The 15,247-nt window shown below is 40.8% G+C and overlaps 2 protein-coding genes across 5 annotated transcripts in view; one reads left to right on the top strand and one right to left on the bottom strand.

The window, feature by feature from the left end:
- LOC149449234 (cytoplasmic FMR1-interacting protein 1) overlaps positions 1-15,247 on the top strand; it is a 161,514-nt gene that overhangs the window by 113,374 nt on the left and 32,893 nt on the right. The window lies entirely within an intron of this gene.
- Positions 2,370-15,067, bottom strand: FNDC9 (fibronectin type III domain containing 9). The gene is made up of 2 exons (XM_089693511.1): positions 14,784-15,067; positions 2,370-4,971 (listed from the first exon to the last, which is right to left on the bottom strand). Exon 2 carries the CDS (start codon positions 4,926-4,928, stop codon positions 4,257-4,259), a length of 672 nt encoding a protein of 223 aa, XP_089549637.1. The 5' UTR covers positions 4,929-4,971; positions 14,784-15,067; the 3' UTR covers positions 2,370-4,256.

Genomic DNA, 15,247 nt, shown 5'->3' with positions numbered 1-15,247 from the left:
GCTCTAATTGCGGCCAATAGGGTGTGACTTGGCATACGATTTGTTTTACAGGGGTAGTTAGAATAGGCATATAAGGGGTGGAAGCAAATTTAAAGATTTGGACATTTTTCTTATACTGTAGGTAGAATAGCTGCACAGCCAGTGTACATTTATTATGCTAATGAAAAATAAAGGGTCACCATGCAGTGTAATCAGTTTGATCTCATAGTGAACTGCACCAGATAATTTTGTTCAATCCTATATTCCCCATCACCCCCTTAAAATTAGTCTCAAAGACTATTTAGTTTTACAATTTTGCATACCTAGTTACACAGGATGATTGATTGTGTTTTCACTTAGCATTTGGTTTGGTAATTATAATTAAGAGCAGAGGTAAGCAACCTTAAAAAAGTGGAAATCTACCTGAACAATATAGGAGATATCAAAGATCACCAGGCAGAGTGTCACCTCCTCACACATGATTTAAACCTCTACTTACGATACTACTGTGTCGTAATTGCATGCATTGCACAGCAGTCGTGGGTTTAAATCAGGTGGCAAGGGGGCAACTTATCACCTTTTTGCCACCCTTGAAACACACGTTGATTGCTTTTCAGAGGAGCACCAGCTCCTGCTGCATTTTTGAATGAGCCATTCGTTGCATTTGCCAGCGGCACCCTACCCACTTTAGCTGCTGAAGCAACAGCCAAAGGTGTACACATGCCGCAGCAAGAATTGCACCCTCTGTTGCTTTTGGTTGGGTGCTACCACCTGCCAATCATAACCGATTCAAGTAAATGAGGCCACTCTGCAAGTGCCCCACAACTGCATGCTTCTGCGGGGTGCAAGGGGCTAGCAAGTGAGTTGGCAACACAATGGTGCCTGCTTTAACCCCTTGTTTGCTGTACTGCACAAGGTTGCAGGGCACTTGCAGAGTGTCCTCCTTTACTTGAATGGGTCATGCTTCGCAGGTACTACACCCACCAATCATGACAGAGCATATAACTCCTGCTGAAGCTTCGACGTGTACACCCCTGGCCACTGCAGCTAAAGGGGGAGCGGTTGGAGCAGGGGTGATAAAAACACATCTTAACTATGGGGTTTTACCACACCCCAAACTGCAAATGTAAATTAACTCTTAGGCTACGTTCACACTAGCCTTGTGTGCAGGCGGCAGAGAGGCGTTTGGGAAGCGTTTTTACCGCTTCCCAAACGCCTCTGCCAACTCTACACATTACAGCACATGGTGCTGTTCTAACAGGAGCGTTTGCGTTGCGTCGCGGCAAAACGGACGCCTCTGGTCGAGTCAGGAGGCTTTGAAGCCTCCTATTCTCGTCTATGGTGCCGCTCCGCAAACGCCCGGCCGGCGTTTGCGGTGCGGTTGCGACGCGGTTGCGGGGCGTTTGCGGAGCGGTAACACCACTCAAATGCATTATAGGCGTTTGTGGGGCGTTATTAACGCTCGGCAAACGCCTAGCAACCGCCGCTAAACCGTGCATGCGGTGTTTGCCGAGCGTTAAAAACGCTCCGCAAACACCGGACCACCGCTTGCCAAACGCTATAGGGGCGTTTGGCAAGCGTTGGCAAAACAGCCTAGTGTGAACGAGCCCTTACTGTTCTAACCCCCAATAAGGCTGTTTTCACACTGATGTGCTCTGGTTTACATGCACCGCGGGTGCAGCACAGTGCATCTGTAATTTTCCTGGTCTGGCTGCACTTTGCCATAGACTTCTATTATATCCTGTAGGTGTGGTACACTTTCTGAAAGCACACCAAAACTCCTGAATGCATAAAGTCTGTGGCTAAGCACAGCAAACCCACAGGAAAGCTGCAGGTTCACTGTACTGCACCCGTGGTGTGGGTAAAACCACAGCACATCAGTGTGAAAGCAGCCCTTTACTATTATGCCCAGTGTATTGCTTCACACTGGCCTGAAGTTCTCTCCTTTTCCTGCTGAGGTGGAGTGCAGTTGGTATCACATGGGACAGGAGCCATCACTACAGAGGAGGCATGGGCTTATGCGGCTCTTGCTCCCTACTACAGCTCCAACTTTACAAGTAGTCCCTCTGCATTCAACTCTGTTTGATGCTCTGGGGTGGCGGTTCAGCAAGCCCAGATCGCTATCTACTGGTAGTTTTCAATATACAGGTTACTGACCCCTGATTAAGAGAAAAAGGCCTAAAATCAATTTTACTTAACGCATACAATTTTAGGTGTACAACTATATAAAGTATTAGCCTTTCATGTAGCATGTGGTTTTGTTTTGTTTTTGTACCCTTTAGCATTAAAGGGAAAATATGGTGTATTTCTGGGGAGTTCAAGATACAAGTTTTTGGGGTGTTTTTAGTGTTTAGCTTTAAAGTGACCAGTGACTTCTATATTTGATACACTTGCTCTTACTTTTTTTTTTATTAATAAATATAGAAATGTGTATATAAATCACTACAACCACTGTAAATTGGCTACCTAAGAGAAAAAATAAAGTAGCACTAAGAGATTAGGCACACAAGACATAAGGAGTGCTAACTGATAGAGCTGCATTGAGAGAATTAGCAGTAAAGCAGAGTAGGCACTGTGTAGTACTACGACGTAAGAAGCAGGGTCTGAGTATATTTTGCCCAAATATGGCCATGTACGTATACATAATTATAAGATCCAAAGTTTGTTGAAACATATATTGATAACATAATTTACATCAAGCTGATATGTTCTACTTATATATCTAAAATTCGCTGTAAAAATGATATATTCCCTTCAAACTTTTAAATAAGTCAATGATAACATTCTATATAAGATTAAAATGTGAAATGGTACATTTGTTTCCTAATGTTCACTGATTATAAATTGTATCTTTTTTTTCTGAAACCTATAATTCTCACAGACAACATTTGCAGCCCTTTTAGATGGTAGCTGTATTACAAATATCAGAGTTTTGTATGAAATATAAACGTTTGCATGGCATCCATATCTTACATATATATAATCCTTGGTTTCAATTATAAGATGTTTAAAAATTAGTCCTGAGCGTACTTAAAAGATAAGTTCACCTTGCAAAAAAAAAAAATATATATATATATATAAAATACACATACTTTTGCAGGAAAAAAGTGTATGTACTATTTTTCCAGTAGCAGCCTGAAAAGCATTGCACTTGTGATCAGTGAATCAGGGGTGCAATGGTCAGGCTTTTGCAGACTTTATGCCTGTACCATCATATGGACTGTCTGTTGAAGGCAGCAAGGCTTGAAACTATAAGAGTGCTCAGCAGTGATCTTGCAGGTCATTCAGAACTACAAGCCATCGGCTGTGGTGGATGATGGTAGCTGTAGTTGATTCATTCACCTGAAACTGTGAATGAATGATGTCAACATGTGGGCGGAGACCTGCACAGCTGAACTGTTTTTAAAGTGATTCCAAAGGCTTAAATGTAAAAAAAAAACACGTCTATACTTGCCTACTGTGTGTAGTGGTTTTGCACAGAGCAGCCTGGATCCTCCTCTTTTCGGGTACCCCGCCAGAGCTCCTGGCTCCTTCCTCCTGTCGGGTGCCCCCTCAGCAAGCAGCTTGCTAGGCGAGCACCCGAGCTTGCGCACTCCCCAAAAGTTTCTCCTTTGTGTGTCCATTCACACGCAACTCAGCCCCACTCCCTCTCATTAGCTCACTGGCTGTGATTGACTGCAGCGAGAGCCACTGACTCCTGCTGCTGTCTCAGCCAGTGAGTAGAGGGAGTCCCGGGAAAGCCGAGACGCCAGTACACACCGTTAGATTGAGAGGGGGCTTAGGTGAGTATTAGGGGAGCTGGGGGGGGGGATACTGCACAGAGAAAGCATGAAGGTAAAAAACCTTGAGCCTTTACAACCACATTTATTTATTAAAGCTGGTGCTGGCAGAAGATCCCCCGCCTGCTGTCAAACTGAGGGTGGATGAGAGGGAACTGGCGGCAGGAGCTGGAATATGTTACATGTCCCACCCTAATTATGGGTGGAACACGTAACATGTTTCAGAAGGCAAACGTATCCTTTTAATGGCAAAAAATTTGAAATGGAGTGTGAAGGTTGTTTCATGTTATCTAGCCTTTGTGGACAATGTCTCACATGTGTCCATTATATATCTCTGTAACCTTGAGCTTTATCTTGGCAAAATCTGATGTTACTGATTTACTGCTGTTGGGATTCTTTATGGACTACTTGTTTGGTGACCCTATGAAAACTGGTTGTGGTCACGTGATGCTCTAAAGACTGACAATTACCCGGTGAAGTATTGAGGCATGGCCATTGTCAGTTCACTGCAGTTAGTTGTTCAGCTTTTGGTTCTTGATTAGTGCAGTTCTGGCTATTGGCTTCATCTGCTGTTAAAGGATCATATTGAGTGTCTTGTTGGGTGTTGACTGCACAGACATCTTTTCTCTTGTCCTCCTCGGTCACTGCTAACAGCCCAGGTTTCTCATATTCCTCTACTGGTTCTTCATTTTTTGTCCATGCCTGTCTCTTGTTCCTTTCATTGCTTTCAGCATTTTGGGCCATGGCACGTTCTTGACGTTTTCGCCACCATATGTGTAAGCAGCCATAGATTAAAATGCAGGCTATAATAAGAAGTATAATGCTGCTTGTGAGCCAAATACCTAGTGCCAGATCTTTTTTTTTGCTGTTTACAGTTGCTGGATCTTGGCTTAAAGTATGAAAGATTTTGCACTGGTCACTGGATGGATTGGCAGACTGACAAGTCACACACAGAATATATGTTGTGAGAGGGGTGAGGTTCTCTACGGTGTAGAATGTCCGGCTTGTAGGAATCCGCTCCTCCTTAAATTTCTCTCTGGAGTACCCAGACAACATTGTATTCCAGTTGGACTGATACATGACACTATAGAAGCTGTCGGCACAACTTGCGATTGATGGCCAAATGACCACAGCCGTGTTGGCTGTAATATTCTGAACAGAGATGACCATGATATCTTGAGAAATTTCCTCAGCTGTGGTGAAAATTAAAGTTCTGAAACACAAAAACAATAATCTATTTAAAGTGTATCTTAACCCAAAAAGCTATACCAAATAAGATGTTGCACATGTACCTGGAATGTCAAATTGAATCCTTTTATTTATTTCATCCTGCTTTCAGCTAAATCATATAAGGGGGGTTTATTCACATGCACTTCTTTACTAAGGCCTCATTCACACCTGCAGTAAAAGCAAGCAGTTCAGCCAGTTTTACCATCCCAAAGGAACAGGGTGGCCGCTAGGTGAGTTCATATTGCTGCGATTTGTGATGCTTGGCATCTCACTGTGACAGTTTTATCTCTGAAGACAGAGGTTGCTTTGTGGTAGTTCAGTGTAAAGTGACCATTTGACTATTTAAAAATGAGAGACATTTAGAAGGCAGAAGTATTGGCTTCTGAACACATGCAAACTGCCTCTGAAAAGCGATCCACTGAATGGTGATAGGAACTGTCACCAGTGTGAACATGGCGGTTGAAAACCGTTCCATTGTTTATCTACAACGTTTCCACCTTTTCCTGTATAGTGTTGAGTTGGACATAGGCAGTGTTGCCAAAGCACATTGTACTGGCATCTTCTGCTGTAGTCACCTGTAGTAAACTTTGGATATTAAGCTGCTTGTCGAGCATGTGCTCATCCGTTTCCTGTCTGCCCTATAGCAGTAATACTGCTACAGGGCGGGATGGGTGCGCAAAATTACGTGTTTATGTATGTGTGTGTATGTATATATATGTATATGTATGTATATGTATGTATGTGTATATATATATATATATATTATAGTGTGTGTGTGTGTGTGTGTGTGTGTGTGTGTGATTTTGCACTTCCGGGTAGGGAGCACACACCTGGGCTGTCAATCACAGGGTCCGGGCCGCTAATTACTAGCCGGCACCCGGTGATCGAGGAGGATTACCCATGTTAGGGAGAGAACTGTAAGTAAACAATACAGTTCTCTCCCCTGTCAGCTCCTGCACACTGCTATGCATGGCTTTGCATAGCAGTGTCCTTACAGTACAGCACACAGTTTTGATTGCGACCCTTTGATTGCCCCACATGTTAACCCCTTCCTGCCCAGTGCCATTAGTACAGTGTCAGTGCTTTTTATTAGCACTGATCACTGTATTGGTGTCACTGGGGATGTCAGTGATACCAAGTCAGCTCCCCCCAGTGTCAGAATGCCTGCCGCAGTCCCGCTATAAGTTGCTGTTCGCCGTCATTACTAGTAAGAATAACAAAAAAAAAAATCCCAGTATATATATTGCCATTTCTAAACGCTATAATTTTCACGTAAACCAATTAATTTGCACGTATTGGGATTTTTTTTTTAGCAAAGAAGTAGCAGAATACATTTTGGCCTAAATTTATGCCAAAATTAGAGTTTTTTAAAAAAAAATTTTATTGGACGTGTTTAATAACAAAAATCAAAAATATTGTTTTCTTTTTTTCCCTCCCTCCCTTTTTTTTTTTTTTTTTTTTTTTTTTTTTATAGCGCAAAAAATATAAACCGCACAGGTGATCAAATACCACTGAAAGAAAGCTCTATTTGTGGGGAAAAAAGGACGTAAATTTCATTTGGGTGCAGCATTGCATGACCGCACAATTGTCCGTTAAAATAACGCAGCGCCATAACGCAAAAAATGGCCTGGTCAGGAAGGGGGATAAATTATCTGGAGGGCAAGTGGTTATACAGTCTAAAGGATGTGCACACTGCAGACAGAGAAAACATGAACAAAATAAAGAGAGAGCTCCATTACAAACAAAAAATTTATGCAATCTTGTTTTAATTATATAGTGCTCTGGAAATTTGGTATTCTTTTGTGAGAATTTAATTCTACTTTAAGAGAGGTTTTATTATATAACCTTATACCCTGTCAGTGTAAACTTTATTTATATATATATATATATATATATATATATATATATATAATTGAATTTTTTTTTATGTATTTATAAAAAATTTGTATAGTCCCCCTCAGCCAAAGACCATCCAGCTGCTGGACAATATCGTACCCATACACGTAGTTCTTTTTTGTATGGAAAAACATTAGAACATGAAGAGGTGCTTAAAGATCCATCTGCTGACTTGTAAGAGTGCAAAATATTAATATTCAGTATTTCATATGAAGGCTTCATGCACACTGGACATTTTTTGATCTCTCATAAATGCTCTTCCTCCTGGCTGCAGAGTTATGACAGAAAAAACATGGTTAGGCACGTCAAGCTCTTGGACTTTAATTAATTTTAATGCTCAGAATACTAAAAGCCACGTTTAAAATTTCCACTGTGCATAAGACCTTCCTTGTTGGGAAAAAAAGGTGTGTTTTTTTTTTTTTTATTATTATTTATCCTGACCATAAATCAAAATAATAAAAGTGAACAGTAACTACATACTCCCTGAAAAATACTGTATTTTGATATGTGTAAAAAAAGGAACAAAAGGTACCTTTCTATTTTTCCACCCCTCAGTTACTTCTTAAGCAAAATATAATTTATTTGATCTGCCAAGTTTCTTGCTAAATAAAAAAAAGGTTATTGTGGTCCATCAATATTTTATTTATATTGGGAAAGTAATTCCCTGTTTATCGGACACCTTTTATTTTGTACAAATGCCTACAGCGTACAGTAAATGTTGGGTAACCTCGGATTGTAGCATTAGCTTTCATGCACTATATTGTGAGAGAATAATACAGAAAAGGGCAATGTTGTACAACATGCACCTTGTCGGATCCTCCAATCACACTTGAGTGTAACTGAAACACGATCAAAAACAGGAATTTCTCCCTGGGTTTTTGTAAATGGACACGTGTGCGGTGCCATTATTTCTTAATGGCACTCCAAACGCGGGTAGCAGCTGCACGTTTCACCATACATTCTGTGTGACAGCAAGCAGCGCAAAACGCACTTGGCTCCAAAATTTGCTTCCTTTTGAAGTGGAGGCCCATTCAAATAATAGATGCTTCTCCACAAAAAAAAACAAAAAACACAAAAGCCCCAAAAACATGACGCAGTAGCGCCTCTCAAGTGTGTACACTGTTTAAAGACCATGAAACTGCAAATACTTTTTCACCTTGACAAAGTGGGAAGCCTCAAAAAGTTGTTCTAAATACTACAAGAGTACTGCAAATGAACAGTTAAATTCTTTGTAGTCAAAAGTCCACACATCCATGGATGGATCTCCCTAACATACAACACTGCTGTTTGCTTTTCTTTATACAGACATTGTAACTAACCAACCTAATCCAGCCATTGACTGTATTCATAATAGTCATCTTTTTTATTTCTTTCCTCTGCAAATGTCCAGTGGATGTAATTTATCTAGATTTTCCCAAGGTATTTGATACTTTACCTTATAAATGTTTCATCTATAAAATAAAGGCTGTTGAAGTTGATGACATTGTATGTACATGGGCATACTGGTTACATGAACTGGTCCAGAGAGTAGTGATAAATGACTCATTCTCTGAATGGTCTGAAGTGGTGTGCCCTAGGGTTCAGTCTTGGGGGCCAATGCTGTTCAATTTGTTAATAATGCTATAGAGCCCTAATTTAGTGTTTGGTGATATCAGATTATGCCAGAAAAATAACTTCGGCACAGGATGTAGTATCATTATAGGCAGACCTTGACAAAATAGTGGATGATACATGGCAGATGAGGTTCATCACTGAGAAATGTAACGCTATGTGTTTTGGTATCAAAAACACACATGTAAAAATATACATTAAGAGGGGCTCCCTTGGAAGAATCCATGATGGAAAAAGGTCTGGGGGTGCTTATAGATCACATACTTAGCAATAGTATGGAGTGCCAAACTACAGCTAACAAAGCTGGCATAATACTGTCATGCATTAAAAAGGGCACAAATTCAAGAGCTTAAGAGCAATAATTCTACCTCTTTCCAAAACACTGGCTCAGCCTTATCTCGAATATGCACCTCAGAGAAATATGGGCTATACAAAAAAACAAACAACTTATACTCCCTTAGGAGGATGCAGCACCTCTAACACTCTTTAAATCACATCTTCAATCTTTCCCTCTCTTCCAGCATCTTTCCTAACTCTCTAAAATATGAACTAGTCACCCCCATACTTAAAAAGCCCTCACTAGACCCCACAATCTGAACAACCTATGCCCCATCTCCTTACTCCCATTTTCCTCCAAACTCCTTGAACACCTGGTCTACAACCAACTAAGCGAACATCTCACTGAGAACAACCTTCTTGATCCCCTTCAGTCCCAATTGTGCCCTTAACACTCCACGGAAACTTCTGTCCTTAAACTCACAAACCATCTACTAACAGCTAAAACCAATGGAGACTATTCTGTACTCCTACTCCTGGACCTCTCTGCTGCCTTTGACACAGTGGACCACTCCCTCTTCCTCAAAAAACTATACTCCTTTGGTCTTCTCAACTACTCTTTGCTGGTTTTCATCCTACCTTTCCCACTGCACCTTGAGTGTCACAATTATACTTCCTCTTCTCTTCCTTTCTAAATTGGAGTTCCCCAAGGTTGTATTCTTGGACCTCTCCTATTCTCGATCTACACTACTCCCTGGGTCAATTGATTGCCTCACATGGCTTTCAATACCATTTGTATGCAGATGACACCCAAATCAATCTCTCTACCCCTCAGCTCACTCCATCAGTCTCCTCATGCATCACTAATCTGACTAACTGACATGTCAGCCTGCATGTCACACATTCCTGAAAATCAATCTATCCAAAACTAAGCTCATAATATTTTCTCCCCTACGTGCCCTTCCCCTGACTTCTCTGTCAAAATCAACAGCTCAACTATCAATTCGTCCCCGCATGCTAAGGTTCTAGGTGTAATCCTGAACTTTGAACTATCTTTTTGGTCACGCATCCAATCACTGTTCAAATCTTGTTGCCTCAAACTCTGCAACATCTCTAAGATAGGCTCCTTCCTAACCAATGACACCACCCGGTTACTTCTCGCGACTACTGCAACTGCCTGCTCACTGGCTTACCTTTACATAGGCTATCCCCTCTTCAGTCCATCACGAATGCTGCTTCCAGACTTCTCCACCTCACCAACCACTCAGTGTCTGCTATCCCTCTCTATTGATCTCTCTCACCCAACATATTAAATTCAAGATACTAACAAGTTACAAAGCTATCTACAGCTGAGCCCCCAGCTACATCACCAAACTAATCTCCAAATACCAACTAATCGTTCTCTTTTTGTTCCTCCCAAGACCTGCTCTCTAGCTCCCTTGTCACCTACTTCCATGTTTGCCTCCAGGACGTCTCCAGAGCCTCTCCTATCCTCTGAAACAACCTACTCCAGTATGTGTGTCTACCTCCTACTCCCATCCACTTTTAGAAGATCCCTGAAAACTCTTCTCTTCAGAGAGGCCTATCCTGCCCCCACCTATCAACTCTACATGTATTTTCTCCATCAGCCCATCCCCTACAGTTATTACCTTAATATCTCTTAACCCTCCCTTTTAGATTGTAAGCTCTAATGAACAAGGCCCTCTGATTCCTCCTGTATTAAATTGTATTGTGATTGTACTGTTTGCCCTTATGTTGTAAAGTTCTGCATAAAATGTTGTCACTATATAAATCCTGTATAATAATAATCCCTGCTGGCTCTGCACTGAGAGCTGAGCGATCAAACACCACTGATCTCTCAGTTCTCCCCTTCGCTCTGAGCCGAGAGCCTTGATTGTCAGTCACTGGCTTTTTGCTCTGCCCCTCCAACGCTCACTTGAGCACTAGGCTGCGGAGGCATCTGGAATGGCTGGCTCAGGCTTTCACCGGCCCACGGAGAGACGGAGCCAGCTGTCGCTCCAGGCTTCTGGCTGGGATCTTTTCAGAGCCTAGACTGGCTCTTAACGTGAAGGGGGGGGGCGTGAAAAAAAAAGAAAAAGCTTTGGCCAGACTTTTCCTTTCAGTTTTGGTCACCAATCCTCAGGAAGGATGTTGTTGAATTAAAAAGAGTTTAGTGAAGGACAACAAAATAGTTGAGGAGGATGGGAGAACCTCTTCTATGAGGATTGGTTACATAGCTTACAGTTCTTCACTCTGGAGAAGAGGTGCTTAAAGTGACATTAAAGCTTAATTTTTATTTTTATTTTTTTTATAAATGTTGACCATGTCATACTTACCTGCTCTGTGCAGTGTTTTTGCACAGAGCAGCCCAGATCATCTTCTTTTCGGGCCCCTTCTGGCTCTTCTGGCTCCTCCCCCTCGAGCAGTGCCCCCAAGGAAAGCTGCTTGCCTTGGGGGCACCGCTGCGTGCTCAGCCCCTAGCCACTGCACTATGCGTCCTTAAGACACAAATAGAGCTGTGGTTTGGCTCGTCCCTCCCCACTGTCGAGAACATTGCTGGATCAGAGGGGGCTCAGGTAAGGATTGAGGGTTTTTTACATTCATGCAGGTAAAAAAAAAGCAGCAAAACTTTAGGCTGTCAGCAGATCAGCCTCTACATTTTCAGTACCGTGCTGAAAAATAGCAACTGAGCATGTGCAGAGTAGGTATAGGCACTTGTTTTTAATGTTTTACATAACTATACCTGCAAAAGGGGCCAGTCTGAAGTGATCTAGCAGAACTTAATTTTCTGACTAAAGTTCTACTTTAATAGGGGATTTGATTACACTATATATAAAGATATAAAAGGTAACTCCAATAACTGTAATAAACTGTTTACTGGAAGGTCCCTGAAGAGGAGACACAGCCACAATTTGAGGTTAGAAGCATGCAGGGTTAAATGTAGATTGTGGAATTCCCTTCCTCAGGAAGTGATACTAGCTGTGAATGTCGACAACGTCAAAAAAACTTGTAGATGCCTTCCTCAGGAAGCAGAATATACAGGGCTTATGGGAATTGTTAAGGAATAAAAAATAAACATAAATACACACATAGGTTGAACTGGATGGATGTGTGTCTTTGTTTCAACTTCATTCACTGGGGTGGTTCACATTACATGCATTTCATTGCGTTTTTTTTTCTGCATCCAAAATGCACAGAAAGTAGGTTACTTAGTTGTCAATTGCATGGTTCACACCAGTGCTTGCAGTTCCAGTACATTCTGGTTCCAGAAAAAAAGTAGAACATGCTGCATTTGTCCTGTATAGAACTGTACTGGAACATGGTAGAACACAGTAAACATGCACTGGAATGTGGTAAAACACACTGGAATGAATCAAAAATGCAACGGAACACGTCAAGAACACACCAAAAAATGAGCATGCAGAAACACATCCAGACTGTGTTTCCATTATGTGAACCAGCCTTTACACATCGTTTTAGAACTAATCTACAGGTATTCCACTTGTGTGTGTAGAGTGTGAAAATGCCCATCCTGTGTGGAATAGAAAATCTGCTTCTGTAAGTGTAGTTAGTAGAGTAAATGCTTATCTTTTCCACAGATCATACAGTGGACATCGTTTATTTTCATCTGTTGGAGATTTGTCTACCCAGATTGCATGGTTGTTTTCTAAATGTTTTTAAGTTAACTGCTTTGGCGCCACCCCATAGCAGAAATACTGGTACAGGGTGGCAGCGGTGCACAAAATCACGTGTATATATACGTGAGTTTGCATTTCCGGGTAGGGGGCGCGTGCCTGCCCTACCCGCCCTGCCATTTACGGCCTCTACTGTCAATCACAGGGTCCCGGCCGGTGATTACTCTCTGGCGCCTGGTGATTGCCGAGCATCTCCGACTGAGGGGAGAACTGTTTGTAAACAAAACAGTTCTCTCCCGTCAGTTCTCACACAATGCTTTTCATGGCTGTGCATAGCAAAGCAGTGTGCTTACAGTGAAGTACAAACACAGCACACAGTTATAAATGGAGCACAGCACACAGTTAACCCTTTAATTGTCCCACTTGTTAACCCCTTCCTGCCCAGTGACAGTACAATGTCAGTGCTTTTTATTAGCATTGATCACTGTATTGGTGTCACTGGGGATGTCAGAATGTCCGCCACTGTCCCGCAATAAGTCACTGATCGCCGCCATTACTAGTAAAAAAAAAAAAAAAAAAATTAAAAAGCCCAGTATATATACTGCCATTTTTAATCGCTATAACTTTCACGTAAACAAATTAATTTACACATAGTAGGATTTTGTTTTTAAGCAAAGACATGTAGCAGAATACATTTTAGCCTACATTTATTATGAAAATTTTTTATTTTTTTTTAAATTTTACTAAACATGTTTAATAGCAAAAAGTCAAAAAAAAATTATTTTTTTCCTCAAAATTGTTGGTCTTTTTATTTTTTTGCGCTATAAAAAAAAACTGCACTGACGTTAAAATACCACCAAAAGAAAGCTCTATTCTTGTAGAAAAAAGGATGTGAATTTCATTTGGGTGCAGCGTTGCATGACTTGTCAGTTAATGTAACGCAAAAAATGGCCTGGTCAGGAAGGGGGGTAAATCCTCTGAAGGGCAAGTAGTTAAACAGTCCTATTTAATGCCTGTTTACTATATCATGTCTTTGTGAAGTAAAATGTATTTTTATTAAAACTAGTTGATGATTTTGGTTCCTCTATGGGCAAAGTGAATTATAATCTGTTTTAGCAGCACTGTGCTAGAATTTAATCTCGTCCTGTGCATCAAAAAATTTGGGACCTTATGGAAAAATTTGAGTTGCTATTTGTGCCCACTTCTATACTATATCAACATTGCTGACAATCGACAGTGTCACAGATGTCCATCCATTGTCTACTACATATGGCTAAGTGAAGCTCGCATGTCCCTGGAGTCCGTCCATTATGTACTGGATATGGCTTAATGAAGCTTTCATGTTATTGATATCTGTTCATTATGTACTGCATGTGGCCAAGTGAAGTTTGTGTATTAGTTTGTGGTACAGTGTGTATCTTTTTACTTTCTTCTTTTACATGGTGCAAAGCCATAGCCCTGGCCATCAGAATTTCTTAGTAAAATATATCACCCTCAAAGGGTTAACAAGTCTGGGTTCTACTTTCAGCTTAACATAAATAGATACATTATAGTGTCTGCATTATTTGAAATATATACTTGTATGTGTCCTCCCTTAGATCCAAATTCTTGTGTTTGTGACAGAGGTATGTATGAGACAGCTGCAGAGTTCACTTAACACGCTACAGCTTAGCCAACGGGCTTTATGATGGATTGACTCTGGCATCCGTTCTCGTACAGCTGTATGTGTGTGGTGTGTCAGTTGTATGTATGTTTGTCTATTTATATTGTTTACTTTTTGCTTGAGATACTGATATCTACATATCTTTACAAATGTCTTAAATGTACATGGAAATATATCAGATTTTGCAATTACAAAAGTCTAGCTCTCCTTTGAAAATCAAGAAACCAGCAGCCAACATATTTTATCTTTTAATAGTACTAGACAAGTGAGAGCTGATTTCTGAATTGCTGCAATGGGTTATCACACTTAGCTGATATTATATATAAATCCCTGTACATTTGCAGATTATTATCTGATGTTACTCTGATGGTTGCATTCTTTTTCTTCAGTCATACTTCAGCTCTTCAAAAATGTGTTTTCTTTATATAGATTTTTTTTTGTTATTATTATGAATGTTTTTTATGCTTATGATGTGACAGCCCAAGTTCTAATGATCCGTGCACTATTCTCTATATAAGTGTCATCAGTTTACTGCCAATATTTTCAACTCTTTCTATACACTTTCCTTCTCATTAGGAATAGTTTGTATGTTGTTAATATTGATTCATATAGAAAAAATACATTTTAGCAGCAAAGAACAAATATAAAAACCCTATTCCTGAACATTTGGTATGATTTCTCAGATACAGTCCTAGTTGGAAAGTAATATCTTACCGTAGGTGTGGAAGTGATGAATGCTCCTGCTGTATGAAGATCTGTTTGATGCAGTATGCACCTGTGGCTTATCACTGCCTGCATTCCTCAGTTTGCCAGCTCCCCATGCCCATCACTTCTATTTCCGTTCTCTAGGGACAGTGATAAAGTGACTCCTTTGTCTGTGCTGCATGAATTCATGTGTGAATGCATATTCCCTTGCTCAGTTGCCTTGGTTTTCAAAAGACTTATATAGATGATTTTTTTTCACCCTCCCCCTTTTACAGCCTTTTTCTCACTTGCCTTATGCCCTCTCCTTTAGGAAGAACACTGCACTTTAGTATAACCCTCCCCAATCTGAAATAGTCACCAGACACTGAAAAGCTAGTATGTCATTCGGAAAAGCTGATATTTTTTTCAAAGTGAGAGGTTTTTTGCTGCCTGTTCAGCATTTATGCACCAGGTGATGGTTTAAAATGCTTCCT

This window comes from Staurois parvus, unplaced genomic scaffold (assembly GCF_062004578.1).
Source record: "Staurois parvus isolate SC_StPar_1 unplaced genomic scaffold, SC_StPar_1.0 ptg000634l, whole genome shotgun sequence".
Lineage (NCBI taxonomy): Eukaryota > Metazoa > Chordata > Amphibia > Anura > Ranidae > Staurois > Staurois parvus.
This window is presented reverse-complemented; position numbering and strand designations above follow the sequence as displayed.

What these genes read in the sequence shown, in the direction of transcription:
- FNDC9 (XM_089693511.1), bottom strand. Translation starts at nt 4,928, where the DNA reads ATGGTCATCTCTGTTCAGAATATTACAGCCAACACGGCTGTGGTCATT.